General features: G+C 39.7%; 2 protein-coding genes across 3 annotated transcripts; both read left to right on the plus strand.

The window, feature by feature from the left end:
• Positions 1 to 524: 524 nt before the first annotated feature.
• Positions 525 to 3,360, plus strand: FGFBP2 (fibroblast growth factor binding protein 2). 2 transcript variants are annotated; one of them, XR_001873081.1, is made up of 2 exons: positions 525 to 2,779; positions 3,023 to 3,360. XR_001873081.1 is itself a non-coding variant. In XM_017804618.1 (2 exons), the coding sequence occupies exon 1, from the start codon at positions 1,597 to 1,599 to the stop codon at positions 2,158 to 2,160; it is 564 nt and encodes a 187-aa protein (XP_017660107.1). In that variant the 5' UTR covers positions 525 to 1,596; the 3' UTR covers positions 2,161 to 2,173; positions 3,023 to 3,360. The 2 variants fall into 2 exon arrangements, 1 of the variants encoding a protein (XP_017660107.1); XM_017804618.1 differs by having other exon boundaries at positions 525 to 2,173.
• A 16,890-nt stretch (positions 3,361 to 20,250) lies between these two features.
• Positions 20,251 to 22,666, plus strand: FGFBP1 (fibroblast growth factor binding protein 1). The gene is made up of 2 exons (XM_017804362.1): positions 20,251 to 20,305; positions 21,577 to 22,666. The coding sequence occupies exon 2, from the start codon at positions 21,601 to 21,603 to the stop codon at positions 22,315 to 22,317; it is 717 nt and encodes a 238-aa protein (XP_017659851.1). The 5' UTR covers positions 20,251 to 20,305; positions 21,577 to 21,600; the 3' UTR covers positions 22,318 to 22,666.
• Positions 22,667 to 23,296: the final 630 nt, after the last annotated feature.

Here is a 23,296-nt window from a genome sequence, read left to right on the forward strand (position 1 = left end):
GAGACAGACAGGGAAACTAATGGGGCGAATAGAGATGAGGCCTCTACTAAAAATGTTACTAAAATAGCCTTAGAGAGGGGATGAAAAGAAAACAAGGTTGTTCTCTCTGTTAAATGATATTTAGTCCTGTGGAACTTGATGACACATTGGAAGAACAAGGTTCATGATACCCAGAATGGATGTTCCAGATGGCTCCACTTTCAAGTGGGCAACTTCCAGATTAGCTGGGGACTCCCCACAGCAGCTGGGACTCTTGTCAACTGCCCCAAGAAACTTTTGTTGTTGTTGTTGTTCTGCTTTGCCCAATGTGTTAAATGAATGTTTTTGCCATACTATTTTCTTTAATGCTGCCTGATGAGCAACTAGATACAGAAAATGGTGTTCTGTTCTGTTATGTATGGCCAGTCTTAACCCCAGGGTTTCTAGCACCTCAGTTTCATACCTAATACCCCTTTCCAGCAGCTGGTCAGGTAAAGCTGAGTGTGGCATATATGTCTTAGGAAGAAGTGCCTGGTGGGGGTCTTATTAGCCAGAAAAGTACTGTGTCTTACCACAGCAAGGGAGGAGCTTTTCCTCGTGACCTTCTGAATGCCAAGGGAGTTACAGTGATTTTTCTTTAGCTCTGCTTTTAGTTACTGCAGCAGAAACCGCACTAAAATATTTCTATTCTCTTGCCTTTATTTTATGTCATTTTTACAGCTCACTTTTTATGAACAGGAAAATACCTTTTTTTAAAAGAAAAAAAAAAGTAAAAAGTGATGAAGCACAAATGTCTGTCTGATATGCTTTGTGGTCTGTTTCCTGCTGCTGTGACCCATGATAAATTAGTTCTGATGTCTTGCTCTGTCGGCTGAAAGTAACTCATGGTGTGACAATGACGATAAAACTTCCAAACGTTTGGTGTATGTTTAGGCCTGTAATACCTTATTTTGCTCAAGCTTTATTCCTTATCTTGCTTAAGTATTGCAAGTGTAAAAATCTTTCATGGCTCAAAGAATATACGGTTTATCTTTCATGCATCCTCACTGCATGTCATGTGCTGACAAAATGAAGTGCTAAAGGTGCATCCTTACTGTGCAAATCCAAAGAAAACCGGTTGTACAAATCAGCCTTTTTTACTAGGACACGTTTATAATCATCCAGATGTAGCTGCAGAGATTGTTTTGACACTTTTATCTTTTTTTCTTTGATATGGTCTTACAAGCTCTGGCATGAAGATAGCTATAAAGCAGCTGGAGAATGGCAAATATCTGTTAAAAATCAAATATGACATGTTCATCCTGAATAGGAATGTGCTTCTCAGTTATACAACTATCGTGCTGTATTTAACTGCATTTACAAGACTTGTCTTGTTACCTTCTTGGGAGTTCACACTCCCAAGGTTATTCGACACTCCCTTAGGCTATAAATTATGGGCACGTGCCTACTGAAGTGTGATTTATTATTTTTATAAAAAGGCCCAACCCTTACATCCCATGTTTTGCTGGAAAGAGGCTTCTTTGTGCACCAAGCCTTTAAATTGTGAGCAACCATTTACTTACTGATTTCGCTTTTTTGGATCGTGTTGCTCAGGGATCTCGGTCAACTCCTCACACCATGAAGGGTTTTACTCTTCTTTTCCTAGTTGTTATCTGTGGCATGGGAGGATTGGGACAGAAGCTGAAGCCAAAGAGAAGAAGCAATGGTGAAGAAATCAAATTTCGGACTAAAACCAAAGACGTTTGCACAATGAGCATTAGTGGGGACGATGAGGAGATGAAACTTAGAATTGAATGCAAAAGCCAAGACATGTCCTACTGGTGTGAATTCACTGGCAAGCCATCAGTCTGTCGTGCTTTCAGAAATAATCCAAAGATTTACTGGAATCAGATCGCTGCAGAACTTAGGAAGATCCCTCATGCTTGTGAATCCACAGAAGTGTTGAAGACCTCCATGTGCCAAAAGGCTCCTCCAGAGGCTCTCATGAAGCAAATAGCTACTGGTGTGGAGCCAGAAGAGCTAGCAAACCAGGAAGAATCAGTGCAGAAAATGTCCAGTTCTATGAGAGGAGCAGGGCAAGGGTCTGAAAATGAAACAGAAGCAATGAAACTGGCACGGGAACATTGCTGGGAATCCCTGCATGGTTTCTGCTCCTACATTATTGGCATCTTTAGGGGTTAAGGACTCACTTCAGGTAAAATTAGCATCTGGAAGCACAGTAGAATATACACAACAGTAATTCTATTGTACTTTTGTTTTAAATTTACTTTGGGGATCTCTCAGGGATGTGGACAGGGAGATTCTAGTCTCACTTGCTAAAATCTGACATTGCAAATCCTGTTTTGTGGCTTCTGAGGGGCTGGACTAAACTTTCAGTGATGCCTATTAGTTCAGGATTCCCTTACAGCCTCACATTGAGGTCTTTAGTACATACTCAGATGTTTGCCCTATCTGTTGTTGTTAATCTTACAGTATTTCCATTCTAACTGTTTGAATTGGGCTAATTTTTCTCCTTCTGTCATTCCTTCCCTTCTGGATTTATCCCAGGGAAGTAAGATAAATAACAAATGCATCAGATCCAATAACAAATGCTGCACCAGCTAGAACAAATTAAAACTACATTCAGAAACTGAGAGGATAAAGTTTATTCATCAAAACTGCTAGTTAATAATCAACTATTTTAATTTCAACAATTAGTTAAGAAACAACTTGCAGAAATGAGTAAAACCAAATGGACTGTCCTGGTTTGTGGGTCTGTTACTGTAGGGTTGACAAGAGATCACATGCAGGTGCTTGCCTGGTAAGTCTCAGGTTTTCAGCCAGGATTTAAAAAGGCAAAGCTCTTCATTGCAGAACTGATTAGTTTTATACGCACTTCCATTTCGGCTCAGAGAGAAAGCCAGGAGCTGGTGAGTGAACCTGGCAAACACTTGACAGAAATGGGAGTATATGCAGCATGAGCTGGCAAGTGTTTAGGTTGCTAATGATAATTTATGCCTAAAACAGCAAAGTGACTAATTTTTTTTTCTTTTTTGTTTTGCAGAGCAAAATTATTACAGCTGAAGAAGGGTCCTTGCTGTAGTTTAATAATTTAGACATAAGAATTTTGGTTTAAAAACGAATTATTTCTGTTAATCTTGTAGGTGTTTTCTTTCTATGCCCCTAAAATGAAACTTTTTAACAGCCCTGAAAAATGCATGAAACTGGAGTGACTGTGTTTAAAGTGTTAGGATGAACGAACTGTCACTAGACCTGTTACACACCCAGGTGTGCATTTAAATAACAGAGGTTCTGCTTTAGGAGTGCTGACCTTGCATAGGTTTTTGTATGTGCTGATTTGCTTTAGTTTGTTAGAGATGAAAGCTGTTAATGATGATACAGTTAGTGCAAACAATAAAAATAAAATTTTTGAAAACATACTTGTGTGCTTTCATAAAATTTTAACTAGTGCTACTTGTATAAAGTCACAGTATTTGACACTTGTTTCCTAAGAGATTGTTGGTAGAATGTGTTAGAGAAGTTACAGGTCTGAGTCATTACTTCTGCACTGTGAACACATTTTCATTAATATTAATATTTTCAATATTGTGAGGTTTATATTACAATGATGAGTTTCAGCCAGCGGGGAAAAAAAAGATTGTAGAAATAAGAAAGTAGCGTAAGAATACATTTACATTTCTAAACAAATGTTCATCAGTGATGCATCTGCAGAGTTCAGTGTTATCAGGACCTCTTAGTGGTAATATTAACGTTTGGGTTCAGTAGATTTTCTGAAAAGTAACTCACTTGGCAACTTGGGCAGTTGCATAAATTTCATCAAAACACAAAACAAGACCTAATGGCCTGTTGTCAGACTATGACATGTTTGTATTCAGATTATTATTTAACAGTGATCCCTTTTGTTCCCAAGTAAGCTTTGCATCAGGGCTACAACTGGAAAAACTTTATACTGTAGAAATTAGTACTTCTCTATGTTTGCCATTACAGATTTTGTGCAAGGTAGTGTTTGCTGAAGTACTTCTCTAGCTTTACTCTCACATTTGTAATTCTCACTACACAGTTCCAGATTGTGATTGTCCAATCATTAAACTTGGAGCCTTGTACCAAAAAACTTGATATAGTTTTCTGTCTCCAAACCTCTTGAAATATGTGGAAAGAACAGCAAGCCATGAACACAGGATCAGTGCAGAAGATTGTATGTACAAGGCAGAAATGCAACCTGAATGCTGATAAAATGTAAGCTGTAATTTTGTCTGCCATGAATCCAGTGTGGTTAATCTTCATTGGTAATTTCAGTTACCATTGTCAGGCTCCTGCATTGTGAGTAAAAAAATGTAGTAGTACACCTATTGCCTTATTTTTGTCATAGACATGAATATAATTGTTAGATTTGCAGACATGCAAAATTCATCAAAGTGATATTAGGGAACTTTTTGTAATGTTAAGGAAAGGTTGCATGTTTTCTTGAGGTATGCTTTTAAATATTTTAAAACTCTTTTTTTATCTGATACAAAATCCACTGTGCAGAGGGAATGTTTTGCAGTACAATGAATGTTTTCCACTACAACACTAATGACCTCAAAAATGAGACAATGACTTGCATTGAGAGAAGTTTGAGAGAATCTGTTGCCCCCATACTGGTAGCAGGAGAAAAGAGGAAGTTTCATCAGTTCACCAAAAGAAAATTTTCCCCTTTATACCATCAGTGAGTCAGCAACTATAGTGATCTTGCTTTCAAAATGTTTAAAAATTGGATATTAACTGAAGTACCCCACCTCAGTGTAACAGCACTGTGATTGTATCAGCCACATTACCATTTAATTGTGTTTAGCACCAGAAACCAGTTATGACATTTCAGTTACCCTCTGGGTATGAAAGTGCTATTTATTAAAGGATGGATTGAAAAGTTTTTGTGGTGAGTTTAATGCAGTCTTTGGGTACCTTGTGAATGAAAACTGCTGTTTCATTCATTTTAGGTAAACCAGTTAGTCCCTGTATATGTAAGTACCTCAGGAAATCCGTTCAAGTGGAGGGAGGTCTTTGAATTTGTCTTTATTTTCCTGACAGAGGAACAGCAGGCAAAAATGTCTGGATTCCTGCAGGCGGGGAGACCACTGATACCCAGACCTGCTACTTCTGCTGTTAATTCAGTGCAGTGTGAGGTGTCCATCTGCCTCGGGATCCTCACGTTTAGGTTCCCACTGAAGCAATGCAAGTATTTGTTACTTTGACAAGGGAAGCCTTCAAGAAAAGCAATATGAAGCATTTGGAGAGCCTGTGTATGAAAGGATGTGTATTTAACACGCATAGTTACGATCTAAGAAAGACTGGAGTGAGTGTAATGGGAAGCCGTTGAGATGGTCAGAACTGGAGCATGCTCCTGTGAGGAAAGATCAAGGGAATGGGTTGTGTTCAGCCTGGAGAAGACTTGGGGAGGTGGGGGGGACCTAGTAGCTGCCCCTCAATACATGTGAGGAGGCTATGAAGAATATAGAGCCGTGCTCTTCACTGACTTGTGTGATAGGAGAAAAAGAGGTCGTGGTCACAAATTGATACAAGCGAGGTTCTGACTAGGTGTAAGGGAAAACATTCTCTTTAAGAAGGATAGACGCAGCAGTGGGTTCCCCAGAGCAGCTCTGGAATTTCCATCTGTGGAGCTTTCCGAGACCAACTGGACAAAGTTTAAGCAACATAGTCAGAATTCGCTGTGAACTGCTTTGAGGAGAAGGTTGTACTACAAACCTCCTAAGGTGTCTTCTGGTCTGAATGATTCTATGATTTACAATGGAAACACAGAATAAAGCTGAGTATTCAATAATGAACACCTCTCTTAGCATCTCTATCTCCTGAAAGTGAAAAAATACTCTTAGATCAGCCGTTCTGCCAAATGAACCAGAGACATTATTTTGTTAATTACTTTCTGATGGCAGATCTCATTATTAAGTCAAATGCATCATCTTGGGTAACTTTGTGTTCAGTGCCTCTGACCTTTGATACATATTTTAATTTAGCCTGGGTTTGACAGCAGAGAAAATCATTAAAGAAGTCAGGTGTTAGGGAGCACGAAACGCCTTAAAATCAAATACCCCAACCTAAGAAAATCGCTGTTTGCAGTGTGGAGGTTTTTTTTTTCCTGGAGTAGGCCAAATTCACACCCCCATAATATTGCTTAGCCTGCTTGTAAATCATCTCAACTATGCAGTAGTGCACTCTGGTGTTTTCCGAGAGAATTGTTTAGGTGTGCTTGGTTGTTCTTGCAGCTTCACATTTTGCATTCTTGATTTTTCGGTAGATTTCATAGTTAATATGGCATGGATTTTAGGGACAGAGATCTTCCACAAAAATACAAGGACAGAGTAAAAAATAAAATTTCCCAAGGCTGCCTGTTGCCGTTCCTTCTTCTGTAAAAACTTTGTGGTTGTCAATTTCTTTTTTTCTGTTTCTCTTCTTCTCTGAAGAGGAGTCAAACACAGCTCAGGAGATTTTTTTTTGGCTCTCTCTGCTTTTCCCCTTACAAACAGGAGAATTGTTCTAATCAGACTTCAGAGATTATTTTACAGTGACTAAAAGTATGTGATACATGCACAAGAACAGGAGTAAGAAGACAAAGCAGGGGAGATGCAGTGGGTACGATGACGTGACATTGGTGTTATCTCATGGACACATTGTTCACTCTCTCATCTTGCATACGAAGTTAACTGCTTGATGTCAGGCAGGAGGTCAGGTGTTGAATTTCCAGAGTAGCTGTGTGTCCTGGAAGCACAGAACTGTATGTACAGAGCGAAAAAAAAAAATGAAGCCGACGTCTGATTTGGAGCGGAAGTTCGTGTTCCCCTCCCTGCTGCCCTCTCCTCAGCAGGTTATAAAACTGTTTGCATAACCTGCTGCTCGCCGTAGGCATCCCTCCCGTGGTAACTCCTGCTGCCTCCAGGCTCACAGTGATTGTAGTTAGGAGGGGAAACAGTGGTGTTCTTTTAGATCTGCTGGCTGCAGATGTAAAAAAACCCCTGCATTACTCTGTCACTATGGCTGTGGCCTGTGAAAATTAATGTGCCAATGGTGACATTGGTTGTCCCTTTATTTATCTTACTGGTGTAACATGGGGGTCCTCCCCACAAATGCAGCTGTAATAAAATGAAGAATTTGCTTAGGAACTGAAGAGGTCTAGAAGCTTCCCAGCAAAAGAAATGGGTAGCCAAATTCAGGCTCTGAATTCTGGCAGAGGGGCCTCCCCATTTCCTCTGCCAAACAGCCCAGCGGGTGGACAGGAGTGTTGCCCCCCATCCTTCCCTCATCCCCCCCTTCAAGGCGGGTGCAGACCACATGGGTGCTGTCACCGGGGTACTGAGATGATCCCCTGTATTCTATGCTCTAGAAATTTACCATGGTAATCCACAAATGTGTGTTTGCAGCTGGAGAAGGTTATCTGATGCCCTTGGAATAACGTGGGAGACCTGGTCGGTGTGGGAAGGTGACAGGAGGCAAGCATGGAGTAGGGTTTCCACATCCATGTACAAAACATTGCCTGAGCCTCTCATAGCTCTCTGGGGTCTCAGATGGAGCAAATTAAGCTGAAGCTCCAGTGTTTGAGCAACACCTGTTTTTGGGGAGGGGGAAAGTCACATGGCCTCTGAGAGGGTCACCTCCTGAGGGAGCTGCCTGTGACACAGGTGTGAGCAGCTGTGCCAGCCCCGGGGGGCTGCTCTTGTGTTGCGGGGCCATGTTGCAGTGGTGGGGTTTGGCTGTGGCTCCAGGGCACTGAGTGGTGCTGACGAGCGGGGTTTGCTGGCAGGTGTTGCCATCTTGGCTCTTCTGCAGGGACCAGCTGGGAGCATCAGTGCTCAGGGGAGGGATGGCTGGCAGGACCCTGCCAGGGGGTGGGGCCACAGCAGAAGAGACACTCTTATCTTTTGAGTCATGTTGGTGAACTTGGGCCATGGGCAAGTGGGTTTGCCCCAAAGCTGGATGCCAGACTAGGCTGTGGAGATGTGGTTTTTTAGGACAAGATGTCTTTCTGTCCCCAAGACCTGCCTCAAATACTGTTGTCCCTCATGACCCATTCCATGCCCCTTTCTCTCATCTGAGATTTTCCAAGACCTGTTTTTAAAACCCTTCTGTAGAAATCCACACTGTGTCTGCCAGGAAGGTGGGCTACTCCAGCATGACAGGAGATATTTTTCCCAATGTACCAGACAAGAAGACATAAGAACCATTAAATGGCAGCAATATAGAACATCACCTGTAGTCATCTCTCTGCCCTGCCTTCTTGGGCCTGAAATCTTTTACATAGTTAGAATCAATTCAGTAGCATTTGATCATACTGGAAATCTTGGCTCAGGTGGGTCAACAACTGAAAGAAATCAGAAATACCATTTTCCTTCACCTTAGAGAACTATAAAACTTTTTATAGAACTCTACGTATTTCACCTCAGTAGCAGCAGTGTTCTTTGGCAGAAACATAATTCATTTTAAGCTCTTTAAAGCACAATAGAAACTATCATAATGATTTAAAGGAACAAACAATTTCCTCGTTAATAATTTTTTTTTTTTTTTTTTTAGTGTGTGGAGGATTGTGTCATGAGGGTTTCTGACTTGGAAAGAACACAGGATCTGAAATTAAAGATTACTTTAAATCTTTATCAGCAGCCAAATTATTCTTCTGGGTATATCATGGCCCTTTTTAAACATCTACATATTAGTTTAACTCAAATAGCAAAGATTAGTATAAGACTACCCTGCAGCTACAGCATAATTTACATGGGCAGTGAAAAGTCAATTGTCTTGGACTAGAAAGCACTGTAGAAAACTGACTGCCTTCAGCATCTGTGAGAGGAAAGGCACATTGTAAATATCTGACAGACAGGAAGAAATCCACCTGAAAAAGACATCCTCAGGTAATTAATTTTTTATGTCATCTTCATGTTTATGCTTCTCCTGAATTATATGAAAGTTATTCAAAACAAAAATAATTCTTGCTATGTAAAGAGACATGTAACAATTTAATTGCTAATGTGCTTTTACAAGAGCTTTGTGTAAGTGCATCACTTGTCAGTCCACAGACCTGGAAAAGAAAACTGACTGCAACAGAATATTGGTCTCAGCCAGAAGTCAGTTTCTCAGTTGAAGAAATCATTTAAAATTGTGACACATTTTATTTCCACATTGCCCTCTACTAGTGCATTTCAGGATGTTTAAAAAAAAAGAATAGTAAAGGTAACTTTCTTGCATCTGTCCGACATAGACGTATCATTATCTACCTTTAAAAGGTCAGGAAAGAGAAACATGTAAGGCAGCCTCTGACAGCAGATGTGTCAACAGAAGCTAGGATGTTAAACAGTACTACATTTTTATTTAAGCAGAAATAAAAATTTAACACACAGTTTTGTAATTCTACTAGATAAGTACACATATGGGAATAAAGTCTCATGCCCCACTTGCCTCAACTTTGGCCCTTGAACGTGCAGTGAGGACTCCCAAACAGAGCCAACCCATCACATGGTTTTACTGTGGGTGATGCACACAGATACAATAATGCCCTGGAAACTCCAGCACTTCCTCTGGTCTCGCTGCTTACAATTGTATCTGCCCACATCTCATTAGTTCTTCCAACCATAAATCTGTTGTGCTGCAAAATGGAGATTAACATTTATAGTGTGCCATTAATATATATGGTGTGCCCAGTGAATACATACCTGCCTGTGTGTGCCAGCATGTAGTTTAATGTGTCTCCCAACTGAATGCAGCGGTGTTTCTCAGGTCTAGTTATGTTTTTACTTAATTAAAACCATTACTCTTGGCTTCTTTCTGTTCATTACCTTAAATAAAATGATTCAGAGAAGGGAGAAAGAGCTGATAAGGAAAGGAACAAAAATAATATTTAAAACCTAGTCTGTGTTTTTATGTTTAAAAAAAGCTTTGTGCAAGTAGTAAGCAGCTGGTCTGGGGTAGCTGGAGTAACAGAGAACATATTGATGGGTTAACAGGAAAGGGCCCTTGAGAATGCCAAGATTTCATTGATTATTCCAAAACTAAAATTTACACGTGCCAAGAATTTACAATATGGCAAAAGACAGCAATGAAAAAGGTGGCTTTTGCCTTCCATAATTACTCTATTTTATGCTGTCTTTAGATAAATTATGGTTTGAAATAATTTTGTGAGATCATTTCATAAGTTTTGTTCACCTTCAAAAATCTCTTTTTGTTCTTTCAGAAGCTGTCCAAGTGTTATCATTTTTATTCTTGATTTCAACCTAATGCTGGAGTGAAAGAGGCCTGACTGGTGCACCCTATCTCACCCTCTACCACAGCAGTGGGTTAGCCATCAAGCCCTTTCCTGGTGTAGAGCGTAATTACTCAGAACGCTTCGGTCAGCAGCTTGTCCTAGTTTAGAATAGTTTTGGGCTTTTAGTGGTGCTGAAATGAGGAAGGTCGAAGGTTTCTTTGCTGAGCTCAACTGTACTATAAAATACTGGTGTCAAAAGGAATTGGCTAGCTCCATTTATTTTAAGATCTGAAGTCAAATCCTGACCTAGCACCACTGTGTTCACCACTAAACCGTATCCCCAAGTGCCACATCACATACCTTTAGAACACTTCCAGGAATGGTGATTCTACCACATCCCCGGACAGTCTGTTCCAACCTAATATCCAATCTATATCTCCTCTGGCACAACTTGAGGCCATTTTCTTTTGTCCTGTCACTTGTTACCTGGGATAAGACCTCATCTGGCTACAACTTCTTTTCAGAGAGTTGTAGAGCGTGAGAAGGTGCCCCCTGAGCCTTCTTTTCTCCAAGCTACACACCTCCAGGTCCCTCAGCCAGTCCTCATCAAATGTGTGCTCCAGCCCCTTCACCAACTCCATTGCCCTTCTCTGGACTCACTCCAGCACCTCAATGTCTTTCTTACAACGATGGGCCCAGAACTGGACACAGGATTCAAGGTGCACCCTCACCAGTGCCCAGTATAGAGGAACAATCACTGCCACGATCCTGCTGGCCACACTATTTCTGAAATGGGCCAGGATGCCATTGGCCTTCTTGGCCACTTGGGCACACTGCTGGCTCATGTTCAGGCACTGTTGACCAGCAGCCTGAGGTCCTTTTCCACTGGGCCACTTTCCAGCTGCTCTGGCTCCAGCCTGTGGCACTGCCTGGAGATGCTGTGGCCCGAGTGCAGGAGCCAGCACCTGGCCTTGTTAAACCTCATACCATTGGCCTTGGATCATCAATCCACCCTGTACAGATCCCTCTGTAGAGCCTGAAGTAACTTGGACTGTGTCATCAATGACACAAATAATATTCACTATTTAGTAAATAATTGTTTTAAATACTGCATTAGATAATCGGAACTCAGTTTCTGTAGGCTGTGGACAAGCAATGCAGGAAGTGGTTATGGGAAGGCTGTTCTTTACTAGATACAGCCTTCATCCCTGTTCCAAAACAGCAGGTCAGTTAACCAGGATTTAGGTCCTCTTTACCCACGTATGGGAGAAAAATCCCTACATTCCCTGATGGCAAGAAGTAGGACAAAGATGTGAGATTCCTCTACAGGCGCAGAGTAACAAATAGAATTAAAAATGGATAAAAGGTTACTTTGTGTGATTCATGTGATATCAAAGGGAAAAGCAGTAATTTAAACTAGAATTGGAATTGGAAAGCTGCACCATCAACGGTGACATTCTGATGCGCTGCTTTTCACCTGTTTTCAGAAAATGGAGTTCTGGCTCAACAGGGTTGAATACTTCTGAAATAGTCTGAAATACTTAAAATTGCTAGTTCTCTGCAAGCCCATTAAAAAAAATATTAGTACCTAGTGTTTAGGATTATTAATTTGTTTGTTAATTATCTCCACATGGAGGAGCTGTAGAGTTAGAAATGATCCAAGTAAAAACACTTCAGAGACATAGTATCTTCTCTTTGTTAACTAAGCAACCCCTAAATTTATCATAAATGCTGAAGTATGTGCATCCTTTCAGCTTTTGCTAACCATAAAAAGTTGCACTGGAAAGATAGATCAGGAAACCTTTTTACTTTGTTAATGGTTTCTATTCACTATATAACTGAACCTGCTGAGTTCAGTAAAATGAAAATGGCAAATAAGATTTGTCCATTCCTTTTGTCCTTTCTCTGTGCTTTCAGAGACTTGTGTCAGATGTAGAAAAGCTGGGAGCTGCCAGCCCACACAGCAGCTGTGAAATGCAGACCTTTACAGTCATTCTTCTGAACTGCTGAGCTTTCAACAGGAGTTTTCAGGGCCCCTTCCAGATGTGAGCTCTGGAGCCCTACAGCCTATACCATGTTTCAAGGATAACCCAAAGGTCATGGAGGACAAACTTTGTGGCTAATCTGGTCAGTGGATAGGTCAGGCTATGGTGGCTGATGTGACTTGTGGAGGCATAGCCTCTGTTAGTCCAGGAACACTTTTTCCAGTAGCTGAAACAGTTTCTTCAAAAGTAGTAATCTAACTCGGCAAAATAGTTGTCCCAACTGTGACTGCACCTTCTTGTTGTCTTTGCTGAGACACCTGCCATGGTTTAGAGGATAGGGCCAGGGTGATGTCAGTGTAGCTTGGCCATAAGTATTTTTAGCGACAGGATAGTTCTGAACAGGGACTGAAATCTGTTGGTTTCTTTTCATCTGAAATCCACTGAAATAAAAAATCCTGTTCGTTTTTTGCAGGATTGAAGTCTCTTTGGTGGGTGACCCCAGACATCAGTGAAGCCCCCCTCCAGTCACTCACTCCCTCTCTCCAATGGGATGGAAGGGAGAACTGGAAGAGAAATGGAGAGGAAAGAATGTGGGTAGAGATAAATACATCTTAATAAGTGAAAGGAAAAGGGGGAAAACAACACCAAGTGATGCAAAGGCATTCACTCTACACCTCTACCAAGCAGGCTGATGCCCAGTCAGTCTCCAAGCTGTGATTATTCTAGAAAGACAACCCCCAGTTTTATTGCTGTGTGCAACATCATACAGTATGGAATATCTCTGTGGTCCCTGTGGTCAGCTGGGGTCAGCTGTCCTGGCTGTGTTCCCTCCCAACCTCTGGCCCACCCCCAGCTTACTTTTTGGAGAGGGGGCACAGTGAGAAACAGAGGCAGCCTTCATGCTGTTTAGTGACTGCTAAAACATGGGTATGTTATTAGCACTGTTCTAGTTACAAATTTAAAACACAGCACCATACTGGCTGCTATAAAAACTTAAATCCATCCCAGCCAGACTCAACACAGTCTCCTACATCATAAAGCCCCTGGTTTTCCATTCCTCATTCCTGGTTTCCTTTTCCTGGAACAATTTCTTGGTTCCTGTTTCTATTTTCCCACTGTACTTAAAAAGTGTAAATGAAATGAATATTTATTCCATAGCAAGTGCTAGAAACATCTTGCTGTGCATGAAACCAGTGCTAAACCCCACAAAATTACCAGGCACTGATGAACTCATGAGAGTTTGTACAATATATTTTCTTAGTTAGGGTGGATCCACCTGTTCTCTCTCCACACGCATATATGCACCACTTATTTCAACAAATATATAATAAATATACCCACTAATATTAATGACTATAATAGAAAGCAGAAAACTATTCAATGCTTCTATTATATTATATTATAATCTGTATATGTACGTACATGTATATTTATTGCTACAGCTTAACTTATTCACGGAACAGCCCTAAGCTTTATGGAAAGGATCCTGAGAATAGACAAAGACCAGAGCTATCACTGATGTATAAACCAGACTTTTGAAAGCCCATATATCCTGACCAGACTGCATTAGAGAAAATCTAGAAAGGAAATCTAAGTTGCTTTGATTTCTGGAAGTAAAAGGTTCAGATCACGTGTGGTTCACAGAAGCACAGACACAACCTCGAAAGAAGTGGTTGGCAGCTCGGAAAGAATGTCTTCCTAATCTACCACATCTTGGCCTGTACATGTTCTGTCTTCATTCATTATGATTCTGTATCACTCTGCAACCACATCAGGGTGTGGAAGAATTTCATCACTGATCCAGTGAATATTTGAAATGTTCCGCACCATAACCATTCTCTGGTCTTAGTTCCCTTCACTTATGCAGGATCAATTAGTATTTCTGCTGCCTTCACAAGAAGTAATTAAGTAGAGTCCACAGTGTATACATGAGAAAAAAACCCTGAAACAAGTGCCTAAGTAATTTTAAATTCCCACTAAGAAAAAAAAGAAGCATCTTACTTTTATGAGAAGGTGGATTAGAACTAGAAGAGGGCTGAACCTCATTTCTTACCTTCATCCTCCTGAAGTGACTCTACAAGTAATGCCTTAATACAAAGACATTTTTCTGCTGTTCATCTGAAAAAGCATATGGGAGTTTTTCACTGCAATACTTCAATGAGAGATCAGGGATTCACAGCAGCTGAAAGAAGTTTTTGATTGGAGCATTGGGTGTGCAGTGCTTATGGTAGACTGCACTGAGCTGTAAGACAGTCCCTTGTGTTCCAGCAATACCGTCTGATGATTTTGTGTAATGTGTCCAATTCTGCCTTCTCATAGTTATGCATGACTTGCCATTACCCTGAGTAGACTAATGGCAGCCAGTAATTTACAATGGCATCTTTTTGTTATTTTACTCACTTTATTTCTCTATAAGAGGGCAATCCTTTGTCTGATCGTATTTCTGATTTTCTGGTCAGACTGACAGGCTTTTGCATTGCTCTAAGCTATGAAAATCTTAGCAGACTAAGATGGCAATTAGTCAGTGGTTGTTTCCCTTGGCTACCAAATCAACTTGAGCATGCCCTGAATATACTGAATCTATGGTAATAAATCCAGCAGCCAGCCTGCTCAAATAAAACCACAGGACAATGAAATGACTGTTCTTGGGAAATCTTTAGCTGTGCTTGAGATAGAGAAGTGATTAGCTTCCATTAGAGCTAAAAGTAAATGAAAATATATAAAATCAGATTTTGAGGATAAGTTCTTCCCGATATTGGAAAAATCAGTATGAAACACATTTCAGTCTAGTATCCCTCCATTTCATGTTATTTTTCTTGTAAGAATTTTTTCTTTATATATATAAAATATAGCCTTTCTATTCTATGAAAGATAAATCCTACAGAAGAAGAAAAAACAGGTATTTTTTTAATCTATGAAATCTCATCGTATTTAGTAATCCTGTAGCATTATCAAATGCAAATATAAAGTGTTCAAAATCTTAGGATCTGTTTAGATTTGGATATGTTTGCCACCAACTCTTGTATCGTAACAATAATTTTTATTATGACATCAGCATTTAACATCCTGTATAGAAGAGGGTAATCATGTTTAAGTAGTAATGGTAATTATTTATACTTCTTTGAATTGCTTCAGAGTCGAGGCAAATTTTCTTTAAGGTTGACCTAATATACTTTCAAAATAAAATTAAGGGAGAGAAGACATTGCAAATTTCCTACCCTTATTGAATTCAGAAGGCCTCCTCCTGCCAAGGTGAAACACTCAGTAAACTCCATTTGGCATCAAAATTTTNTTTTTTTGCTCTGTATTACCTCATTAAACAAGAGGGATTTCCTTTTTCTAGTGGTCATATTCCATCACTGGCTTGGATCTCCTTGGGTTAATTAAAACCACTTAGATTTTTCTGAAAACGCCTCTGTCCTTGCCTACAGAGATAAAGCTCTGCAGGTTTGAAAACAAACTCTCCCTTTTCCAACTCCACGTGACAGTGTGTTCAGTAGGCAGCAAGGGAATAGATTAACAACTGCTGACTGCCACGCATGAGCTGGGAGTCAGGAGGGTTAGACCTCTGCTGAACAGAAACTACACCCTGGCAGTAATGAATTTCAAGATATTTTAATCAAAATGTTGCCAACATAATGCAGCAAGTAAATGAAGAAATACTGCAAGCAAAAACTATGAACTTCATAGATGAGGAAGGGAATCAGTAATACTACACCTGCAAGTGATGGATAAAATTATTAAGCTGACGGTTTCACTCATAGATAACCACTGTATGAAGCAGCAGTGTTCAATTCATTAGTGTTTCAGGAATTTAGTTCTTAAATGTAAATGCGAACCTCTGCATGGACTAGAATTTAATTGCTATAATATAATGTCCTTACTATTTAGTCTTGTAAAATTCTCTTTTTTATTAGTTTAAAATTAATATACAGCAGTCATATGGTATCTGTTGTTCTGTGATTGACTTACACTTAACATTTGTTTGAATTACCTTGTATTTGTTTATTTTTTTATTGAGGTTTTGTGATATCAGCTTTCACTTGGACACTGTTCTGCCAAATTTGGGTGTCAGTTTTGGTCAGTTTGTGAAATAATTGGACACTGTTAAAGACTCAATGAAGAGAGAATCTAGTGCCTTTTTTTTTTCTTTCATATTTATTTAACTAATATGAATTTAACCCCAGGCCCGAAGTAACTGAAAGTTGTTAACTGATGAGTTTTCTTCAGCTTCTTTCAAATAATTGTGCCTCCATGTAGAATAGTTAATAAACAGATCTCAGTGCATTGAAACCATCATCACATTTTAAATTAACTGTACTCTTTCAGAGAAGTGACAGTAGGCTATGGAACATTCTTCTGAAGTGTTGGGCATAGGCAGTGAGATACAGAAGAGCTGGCAGTGGAGCCACTGCCTGTGTGGTAACTATTTCCTTGCTATACAAAAGGGTTTCAGCACTTAGGGCTGTTGGCTTACTGTCCTGTAAATCCTAGACTTATAGAATCAAAAAGGAAATCAAGTTACGAGTTCTTTGACTGAAGCTTGTTTACTTAAGAATGGAAATGTAGTGCCTTTCTACTTTAATAACTAAACAGCTCTCCATAGATTTGACTTCACCAAATTAGCCATCCACATTTGCCATTCATTGTGTGGATCAAATTGTCTTTTGATGAATTATCTGCCCTGTTTGTTTTGTGGCAAAACCATGTCTGCAGTTTACAGGGAAACAGCATTCTAGCCCAGCAAAGTCCACAACTAAGGTGAATTTTAAAATGTGCATGGCAGAAATAAAAAAAATAGATTCTTGGAAATCATATTACAAACAGGCTTTTGCAGAATTTTTTTTTGGCAATTAGGTGCTAATTAGGTATCTAAGAAATGAAGCTCCTACTTTAATTTTGTGTACTTTCTTTCCAGGATGACATTTGAAGAAGGTGACTGTTCTGATCAACTGATAGGACAACTCCCAGCAGGATTTTTGGGGTACAAAATGAACTATATGCCCAGGTAGGTGAAAGGCATCCACAAAACATCAGTTCATGTGTAATGAAAACAAAAAAAAAATAAAAATATATTCTAGGGGCATAGCAGTAAAACTTCCTGATGTCCAGACTAACCTCCATAGACTGAGACTGTATTTTATGCACCTAAATACATACATCTTAGTCTGCTGAGGTTTTGAAATCATCTAAGCAGGTTAGGCAAGAGTTCCAGCTGGCTCAAGATCATCTCAAAGATGTAAGTGCCCATGTCAACAAACTCTTGACTGCAGAATTCTCTACAGGAGTTTCTGCGTGCTAAAGACAGGAAGAGCCAACAAGTGTCCAGTTTGCCACAGCCTCGGGGAGGAAGCACCAAAGCAGCAGAAAGCAGATCACTTGTACAGCCTTTTCTCTCCCTATCCTCCCCCATTTTTATGAAGTAAGAAGACTAGGATACGTACTGTCAATAACGGGGCAGCTGAACTGAGATTAATATTAAAACTTATTTTGCTTATCAAAGCTGTCAAAATAGGCAGTTTTGGAAGCAATGAATGGTGGAGGGCTTAAATATTTTCAATACGTTGTGATTGATTTCACCACTAAATGGCATTTTGTAAACACCAACAAAAAATCATTGCAGCACCACCTACAAGAGAATTCCCTTTCCAGGTGAAGAACCAGTGTCATCTCCAAGTAAATATCTCTGACAAAGTCTATGACAGAGCTGGGACAGGAACACGTATTTCCTTCCTGTAAATTTTGTGCTTGGTCCCATTTCCCATGGTTCCTTACATATTTTAATTCTTCCTCTCTTACCTATTTGGAGACATTGTTCAGCTGTAATAGGAAGGTGTGTGTTGTGGTTTGGTTAGGTTTTTGGCTTTGGTCCTGAAACCAGATTGCTCAGGCTCCTATAGCTGAACCAATACCCTAATCTGTCACACAAAAATCAATTTATAGTATGTTTATACAAGCAATCAGGCACAATAAAACCATACCTAAATTAGTACCAGAATGTGAGGTTAGCATAGCCCTTTGACTTTATGGTGTCCCCAGAGTAATTAGCCCTGCTGAGAGGCTCATTAAGTACAGCACAGAGCCACACTAATACAGCTGCACAGTTTTGAGGATCCCTGCTAAATCCTAAATACTCTAGATAGTACTGTGTATACTATGTAACGTCAGTTTAGTATTCCTGAGCAAGATAGTACCTTGCTTACTACTCTCTTACATTGCTTTCATTCTCTGATTCCCTTCCAACCTGACATATTGTTAAACATTTCCTGATCAGGTCGTCCTTGCCCCCATCATCAGCCTTTGCCAGTGTTAACCACAAGTCTGTCACATTTAGCAGACTTTTGCAAACAGTTTCATAGTAACTCCTGCCAACCAAAGATGCACGAGGCAGATGTGGTGCCTGAACTCCATCAAAAAGCACCAAAGATAGCTGCACATACATAGAATAGGAGATAGTCCTGATACACAGATCAGACCATTCATATTTCAAATAAATGCACATTTCTGTCCTATAGTCACTGAAGAATTGCACTGTTCTTCCTTTTCTTGCTTCTGTTGTTTGGGTTTTTTTACAGAAAGTTAACAGTCTCCTTGTCTCCAAACCAGTCCAGACAATGCTGTGTCTATAGCTTTGTCCCTTTGTTTAATTCCATTTATATCAGATAGGAAAGAGCCAAAGAGGAATACCTGCCTATATCTTACACTAATTTCTACTTTTCTCTGTTCTTGCATCCCTTTTTAATTCTTGTATTTCCAAATCTTATATAACAAATGCCTCACATTTCTTCAGCAAAACCACTTGAAGCAACCAAGCTACAAAGCTACCAGCTGCTCTATCCATTCTTTGAGGGATGCCTATTCCCAGCTCTGAATGTGTTTCTATATTTGTCTAATGCTTGTTTCACTTTCATCTTCTTTTTCAGGTTAATATGCATTAGATGTGGTCCCATAATGAAATCTCATGATGTAACACACTTCTTTACGCACACAAAAGCTGGCAGAGGGAGGAGTGTAGATCAGTGCTGTGCAGCTGAACTGAGCCCTTAGGCCTCTCAGTCACTAATTCTGCAGGAGTTTGAATTTGTTTCTGAGTTGCATGCTTTTGACCATTTCATCATAAATGACCATCTCACCATCTCACCATCCTAAATGCAGAATGATAGAATCCTAAAACGGTTCGGGTTGGAAGGGACCTTAAATATCATCTAGCGCCAATGCCCTTGCCATGGACAGAGAGCCTTCCACTAAGACCAGGTTGCTCAGAGCCCTGTCTAGCCTGCTCTTGAACACTTCTGTGGATGGGAAGTCCACAACCTCTCAGGGCAGCCTCTCCTAGTGTCTCACCAACCTCATCATAAAAAGAAATTTCTTCCTTACATCTCATCCAGCCTTACACTCTTTCAGTTTAAAGCTATCACCCCATGTTGTACCATTACAAGCCCTCGTAAAAAGTCCCTCTCTGGCTCTCTTGTAATCCCCATTTAGGTACTGAAATGTTGCTGTAAAATCTCACTGGAGCCTGAATGGCCTGAACCAGCCTGGAGAGGTACTCCAGCCCTTGACTTAGTGGCCTGCTCTGGACTCCTATTAATTACTATTCAAATAGTTACTTTGGTTTTTTTAAGTACTTAATTACATTTTGAAAGGTAACTTTGAAATGCTTTGTGGAGTGGTTCTCACTATCATTATCAAATTCTGCTAAACGAAATGGTAGTGCAACTTGTTGAGGGTGTGTAGGAAACATCCCTCAATAGCTGGTAACAGCTCTTTCAGAGAAGCTCATGACCTGATAGAGTTCTTATTGTTGTTCATGAGGAGGGAAGGACTTGGCTAAAGTAACACCTGAATTACGCAAGCACACATTGTCACCCACCATAGCCAGGCCCTTTTTTTTTTCTTGTGCTAAGAATGAGAACTGGCCCTTTTCCAAGGAGGTGTGTCAGAGGTAAGTGAACATGGCACTGAAGTATCCTATTGTGTTGTAATAGTCTGACTGGAGACTTGAAGGTGTGTCTCTGCCTTTATAAAAACCGCGCTGCTTTTACAATGAGCTCCAGCTCTTTTGAAAGAGGTGAGTTGTGCCAGGATTGCGTTTGGGAATCCTCAAGCCCTGTGCAAGGTATGTCTTTCAGTTATCTTACTCTTTGCACTGTTCCACTTGCAGTAGAATATTACTGTCAAATCTTTATTCATTTTAATGTTATTAGTTGCTGTATTTGCAACAGAGCTGTTAAGACTACATGAGGTTCTCTAAAGAGGGTTTTATGGAGTGAAAATTTGTGTATAGTATAAGGCTTGAAGCAAGTCAAGTCAAAAATATGTGAAAGTAGGACCTGCTCACATATGCTGAAACCTGTGTGTCCTACATTCTAAATTTATGCTACCAAAGATATTTGCAGATAACTGAATGTTGAAACAGATTCCTTATTAATGTGGCTGCACACGAATTTCTGCTTTCCAACATGAAAACTTGGCTAAAGAAATTACTATGATGGAAACATCTGAAAAATACATTTAGGGATTTAATCATCTAAATATCTGATTTAAACCCTGCTCTGATCCTGAAAGCTGCTTCATAAAAAGAAACACCTATGGAAATAAATGTGCCCTGTGCAGATGCAGAAATCAGCTTGATAATAAGTTGCTCACTAGCTACATTTCAAAACTGAAGCTGCGTATTTATCCCTTGAATCTGGTAGCTTTAGACACAGTCTAGTACCCTGCAGGTATCTTCAAAAGCAAAAAAGTAGTTCTGTTTGTTTAGCAGTCAAAGGGGCAAAGAATGCGTCAATAGTTTTTTTTTTTTGATGTCTGGAAAGACTACCATAATGTATTTCAACAGAAAACTGAAATACCGTCATAACCAGTGAATTACAATGATTTTCAGGATGCCTACAAAGTAGTTTTCCTCAATTTGAACCAGATGGTTTCCTTTCTCTCTGGCATATTTTTGAAGAATAGCCAGAGGTCAAAATCACTTATGGGACATTTTACAAAGTGGGAGATTGTGGAAACAAATTTATTGTTGCAACTTAAGATATCTGAGATTGACAAATCCCAGGTTCATATTCCTTTGCTGACTACAATAGAGATTTTAATTAAGGTACCTCAGTTACTGGACAGTATCATGTCCTGACAGTGAATCTTCTGTTCCCCATTGTATAAATAGTTAAATTACTGGAATTTACTCTGCAGCCATTTACAAGGACAATTCATAGTGCTTCTAGAAACCAGATATTATTTAGGCAAAGGAGAGATCATTTTGCCAATAGCATCACTTTAATAGGTATCAAAGAGTAGTGCAATGCCATGTCTGAAAAACTTCAACTGTCGAATGGAGTCCAGCATTAACTGAAAATGTTTTTATGTTTTTGTTTGTTTGTTCTGAAGGCAGATAACAGCAAAATAGAGACCATGAGGATCAAGAGCTTTGGACTCCTTTGTGTGTTGATGCTGGTCTCCCAGATGCTGCTAGCCAATTGTGAAAGACAGAGGGAAAGAAAAAAGGGAAGACAAGGCAAAAAAGATGATGGGAAAACCCCAACTGAATCTACCCAAGGAAACGAAAAAGTGCAAAAGTCAAAAGGAGGAAAATCATCTCCTAGAGGCAAGTTTACAACCAAAGAGAATGCTGAGTGCACCTGGGCAGTGGCAGACATGAATGCTGCTACTGTGCATGTGGAGTGCAAGCAGGGTGACAACAAGTTCTGGTGTGAATTCTCTGGAGACCCTTCCAGCTGTGCACAGTATGCAGCAAACCAGAAAACCTACTGGAAACAAGTCTCCCGATCTCTAAAGAAGCAGAAGCATATCTGTCAAGACCCCAGAAGTGTACTAAAATCTAAAGTATGCAGGAAAGGCCCACAAAGTGCTCACCTCAGGCTGACCCACTCAAGCCTACTAACAGCAGTGGGTGCTGACAAAGGGAACACAAAGCATCACGTGCAAGAAGTTGTTCTGACTCCAGCAGCTGCCTCTGTGTCTGAAAAAACACCAGAACAGAGTCCTCAAGACTGTGTTGAAGATGTAGATTACATTGACCAGAGAAAGGTGGCTGAGGAATACTGTCCAGAAAGTTTGCTTTCTTTCTGCAACTTTTTTATCACAATGGTCCAAGACAAACGATGCTGAAGAGGTGTTTCTAAAGCTCTGTATCTGAAAGTCTAGTCTCATCTAAGTTACTGCAAACTATTCCAGATTTTATTCTCATGTTATATAGTGTATATAAGAAAAAAGGAATATATTTTTCTGATTTTGTGTATACACAACAGACTACACTTAAAATAAATGAAGATGTTATAAATTTCATTTGCCCATAGATTGCTACACAGGTATCACCAATGGATGTTACGTACTTTATGCAGAAGTGTGTGAGTTGTCTCCTTGGTCCTCTTTGAGCTGTGCTAGTCAAAGTGATGTATTCAGTGCTATGCACTTGGTTACATACAATGCTTTTGACCTAAAAATTATTAAGAAAAATAAACTTCAAAATACATTAAAAATATGATATCTCTCTGTGTTTAAGTGCTGAAAGTGTTGAAAGTGCTAAGCTTTTCTTAAAGAATGATCTTTCACAGTACCTATCTAGTGAAGTGTTGCTTATAAAGCAGTTTTGCATCTTTGCAGACTTCAGCTTTTGATTGGTAGCTACATTATCGTTACACTTTCATCATTAAAATAGTGAAGGGCAACAAGGTTTTCAGATTTTTCCATAAGTATGCAAAGCTTCGGTTTTCCAATCTCATCAAAGGATGTCAGAAAACTTTGAAAACATCAGTTCTCTGTTTTGTCCTATAGTCTGAAGCACAAAGTACTAAATTTTTGTCAGGTAAAGAGAGACACAGGGATATAATGACTTACATAAGTTTGTACCTAGGCCCAGGACTGAACCTTTTAGTCAAACAGCTAAAACTCTTGTGCTCAATATTGTCTGTGTTGTCTTGAAGTTCTATATTCTGTTATCTTTATGTATGGACAACACATTCATTAAACTTCATCTGTATTAAAACAAGCAAACAGAAACACAGCAAAAAAAGCCACCCAAAACTCCATAAGAATAGAGATTTTAGAAAATGTAAAGCTAAATGATTACAACTGATCTTTGCTAATT

The sequence above is a fragment of the Lepidothrix coronata genome, unplaced genomic scaffold, assembly GCF_001604755.1.
Source record: "Lepidothrix coronata isolate B3197 unplaced genomic scaffold, Lepidothrix_coronata-1.0 Scaffold0, whole genome shotgun sequence".
Classification (NCBI taxonomy): domain Eukaryota; kingdom Metazoa; phylum Chordata; class Aves; order Passeriformes; family Pipridae; genus Lepidothrix; species Lepidothrix coronata.